The sequence below is a fragment of the Glycine soja genome, chromosome 1 (genome assembly GCF_004193775.1).
Source record: "Glycine soja cultivar W05 chromosome 1, ASM419377v2, whole genome shotgun sequence".
NCBI classification, from domain to species: domain Eukaryota; kingdom Viridiplantae; phylum Streptophyta; class Magnoliopsida; order Fabales; family Fabaceae; genus Glycine; species Glycine soja.
In genome coordinates, this window is record NC_041002.1 from 5,772,346 (window position 1) to 5,776,057 (window position 3,712).

Below are 3,712 nucleotides of genomic sequence, written 5' to 3' on the forward strand. Positions count from 1 at the left end.
GAATTCTCAATAATAAAGATATAGATGAGATACAAAATGAAAGAGGCAAATGAGACCCATCCAAATTGTTTCAATTCACCAAGGCAACAGCCAAGTGAGTTATATTCTTGGCTTACCATGAGAGTGAAGGGAAAGAGACCTAAATTTCCAAATAATAAAGCGAAAGTGCTGTGAGATGCTAATGAACTTGTTTAATTGGTTGCAAGTTTCACATCTAAATTTGATATGGATAATGCATTTATTTGCGAGTATATGGAGGGCATCATTTGATTTATCAAAATGAGCTATTCAAATTATGTGTTGTCTCTTGGACCTCATCAAATATATTTTTCAAATGCGCATGGTTTTTGACTCATCATTCATTCGTTCCTTCATTTTTTCCTTTTGCCGACAACTTAATGCTTATTATATATACATGTCATAAGTTTTTTTCTCCTCTTTAGAGGGTTCATGTAAACTTGTCTAGTTAACATCAATTTGACTTTATATGAACAAACTTAACTAATGTGCCTAACACAACAATCTTGATGAGTTACTTGGAAGTAAAAATAGGTTCAAAATGGAATAATTAATGATCTTTGTTACACGTTACCAACACATTTTGGTAGGGCCTTTAGAAGGCTAATAATTAAACCAAACCAGTGGGTACCCATTACCAACTTGTAGCAGCAGAAATTTGTTATCCTGTGGCCCAATATCAGAAGCACCAAGAGATTGGAAAAGAGAGAGTGGTTACTGGTGGGAGAGAGGTGCCACACCACACCATATTTTTTATTATAACATATTATTGGTATTGAGTATCTATTGCTTTATTAATGATTAATTACCGTTAGAAAATCTGACTAGTCATTTTGACTAGGATCTCACCTTCCAACTAAGTTTTTTCAATTCACAATATTCGAACACAAAACCTTATTTAAGGGGATCGAACCCAATACAATTTGAACTAATGACTTGTTGGTACACAACACCATATGATTATATGTGCGTTACACCTTTTTTTCTTGACCAGGATATACAAGTGCCACACCACACCATATGATTATATTTGTGTTGCACCTTTTTTCTTGACCAGGATATACAGTCAATTGTTCTTTCTTTTTTCCATTATAATAATAAAAATATACATACTATATAAACAGATTTCTTTTATGACAATGATTTTGCTTCATACGTTCATATAATTAATTAGGAAGTGAAGTATATAAAAACCATCTTCATGGTTCCCAAAAGTTTAAACTGCAATTTAGGTCTAATGTTTTTGAGCTTGTTGAGTCCATGTCACTCTGACACTGGCTGTTCAAGTCAAGCATTTCTGACAACTTGGCTTTCCTCAACTTGTTGCCACATCTTTTCCCACATGGTTGCTCAACAACACAGCTACCATCATCAGATTCTGCTGCTGTTGCACTTCTCTTTCTCCCACTAGCCTCATTGCTTGAGCCTCCATTGGATGCTTTATCCTCAGTGAGAATTTCCATCAATGGCAATTGAAGTGAAACATTAATGGAACTTTTGAACTCCACAATCTCTTCCATTGGCTGTTTCTCTTCCTTTCTCCCCGAGCTTTCAGAAGATGTCAAGGAACTTTCCAGTGAACACATAGTGCCTCTGTCTCTTTTCCTCTCCCCACAGCTTAAACTCAACCCTCTTGTTTCTGTCAGTTCTGAGATGGGAGAACTTGGACAAGCATTGTTGATGATGGTAACTAGCTGAGAAAGTTCAGCTTTTGTAAGTTCTATCCCCACTGGGGAAGAATTGTATCCAGCAAGTGCTTCTTGTGCCTTCTTTAGCACTGATTGTAAATACTTCCCTTGAGCTTCAATTCTGAGCTGCAAATGTTTTTGCACCTGAAATCACCATCCAATTTCATTAACATGTCCTTATGCAAATTGAGATAAGAGCCAAGGTTTTCAAAAACGATTGGCGATGGTGATTTCAGCCACAACATAAAACTTTTTTTACTATAGTGTGACTGTAATTATAGTCATATCATATCAATCACATTTGTTCACAATTTCCCACAATATCAAGGAATGCAATGAAACTGTGACCGGAATTTAGAACCATGATAAGAGCAAGTTTAAATTGATAAATCATACTATATGTGCTACCTCAATTTGTTCATGAAGTTTCCTTTGCACTTCCATTTGCATTTGGAGTGCCTGAGCTATCTGCATGTTTCTGGTAAATAAACACAGAACTTGATCAATAAAAGCTCTAGGAAATACCATTTCCCTATGAGACATAGTCCTTTAAAAATAAAATAAAATATTTGATCAATTTCAAATTATTACTCCGTAAGTTGATTCTGGGCCCCAATACTGATTTCCCTGCTGCAATGGCCATCACTGCTGCTCTTGGTTTCTATGTAATCTGCACCAAAAAGGATATATTATGCCAACTGAGATAATTATCAATCATGCTATAATTTGCTGTTCAACTAGACACGCTATAAGTCACCTTCTTGTTTGTTGTCAGAGCAGGTTTCTAGTTCTTGGCTTTTCCCAAGTCTATATTTCTGTAACCACAAACACAAAAACAAAAAAAAGTCACAAATCCTGATTTCCTGATTCAGTGAATAGAAAACAAAGAATTATATAATATCATTACAAAAGGGGAATGAATGCCTGTAAATGGCTCTTCAGGTGGTACAAAGTAAGTCCCGGAATTCCCATCACCCTCATAAGACTCTTTGGAGTTGCTTCTGCCACATGATGCCACAGAGTGACAAATAATATAAGCTAAGGTGTTCTATGAAATATTAATAATAATAATATGAATAGTAAATAAGGTGTGATCAAGGTTTGTGCTATACTCACTATCTGCACCTCCAAGCTGATTGGTAGCCTCAATGAACCGTCGGTGAAGCTCAGGAGTCCATTTCAGCCTTGGTTTGGAATCAGTGGACAGCACAAAATGCATGCTTTGTGGATCCATTTGCTATATTTGGATGAGTTACTACTTACTTGCTGGCAAAGGACTGAAACATAGATGTGCCTTTTGATCCTTTTAGCTATGTATGCATCAATATGTGCCAGCTATAGTTCTCTTTATAACTTGGAGTTGGTTGTGTTGTTCTATGATCTCACTCCATATCAGGAAACATAAGTGGGGTTATGTTGGGGGAATATATGCCATGAGCTGTGGTTCTTCCTCTCTCTCATCCCATTCCATACCAACTTTTCCTTCTTTTCTTTTTTAAAAAAAGAAGAAAAATTCCCTCTATTCTTTCTTCTTTGACTTGAATGGGGTGGAGAGAATCTCTGATGCAGCAAAAACAGGGAAAGCAAAACAGCTCAATTTTTGAGTCTTAAAAGGAGAGAAAAGAGGGAAAGTGTGTGGTTTGTTTTTATCTTGCTGTTTTCCCACTTCACTATCTATCTCTATGGTTGATTCCATACTGAATTAGGTAGGCCCACCATAATGAATAATAGGGTACTACTTTCTTGATGCTGTGAGAAACTTTTAGGAAAAATAAAATCATGGGCATGCTGTTAAGGATATTTTTCATCTTGCTATTCAAAGTGAAAACTAAATGAATTAACCTTTCTTTCAAGTTTCATTTTTAAAAGAAGATTTTTTGACAGTTGTTTTTCCTATATAGTAAAAAAATAGCTTCAAGTCCAACAAATTATCACATCATTGAATAATTTTAACTTTATTTTTAAATATATATTTTTATCTTATATTTTAAAATATTATTTAAAAT

At 35.2% G+C, this 3,712-nt stretch overlaps 1 protein-coding gene across 2 annotated transcripts; it reads right to left on the reverse strand.

Moving 5' to 3' along the window:
* Positions 1–915: 915 nt before the first annotated feature.
* LOC114411348 (myb family transcription factor PHL8-like) lies at positions 916–3,338 on the reverse strand. 2 transcript variants are annotated; one of them, XM_028375055.1, is made up of 6 exons: positions 2,823–3,336; positions 2,631–2,707; positions 2,464–2,521; positions 2,298–2,376; positions 2,115–2,184; positions 916–1,850 (listed from the first exon to the last, which is right to left on the reverse strand). In XM_028375055.1, the coding sequence occupies exons 1-6, from the start codon at positions 2,938–2,940 to the stop codon at positions 1,218–1,220; spliced, it is 1,035 nt and encodes a 344-aa protein (XP_028230856.1). In that variant the 5' UTR covers positions 2,941–3,336; the 3' UTR covers positions 916–1,217. The 2 variants fall into 2 exon arrangements, with proteins under 2 accessions (XP_028230856.1, XP_028230861.1); XM_028375060.1 differs by having other exon boundaries at positions 1,218–1,850; positions 2,631–2,704; positions 2,823–3,338.
* Between the last annotated feature and the right edge of the window lie 374 nt (positions 3,339–3,712).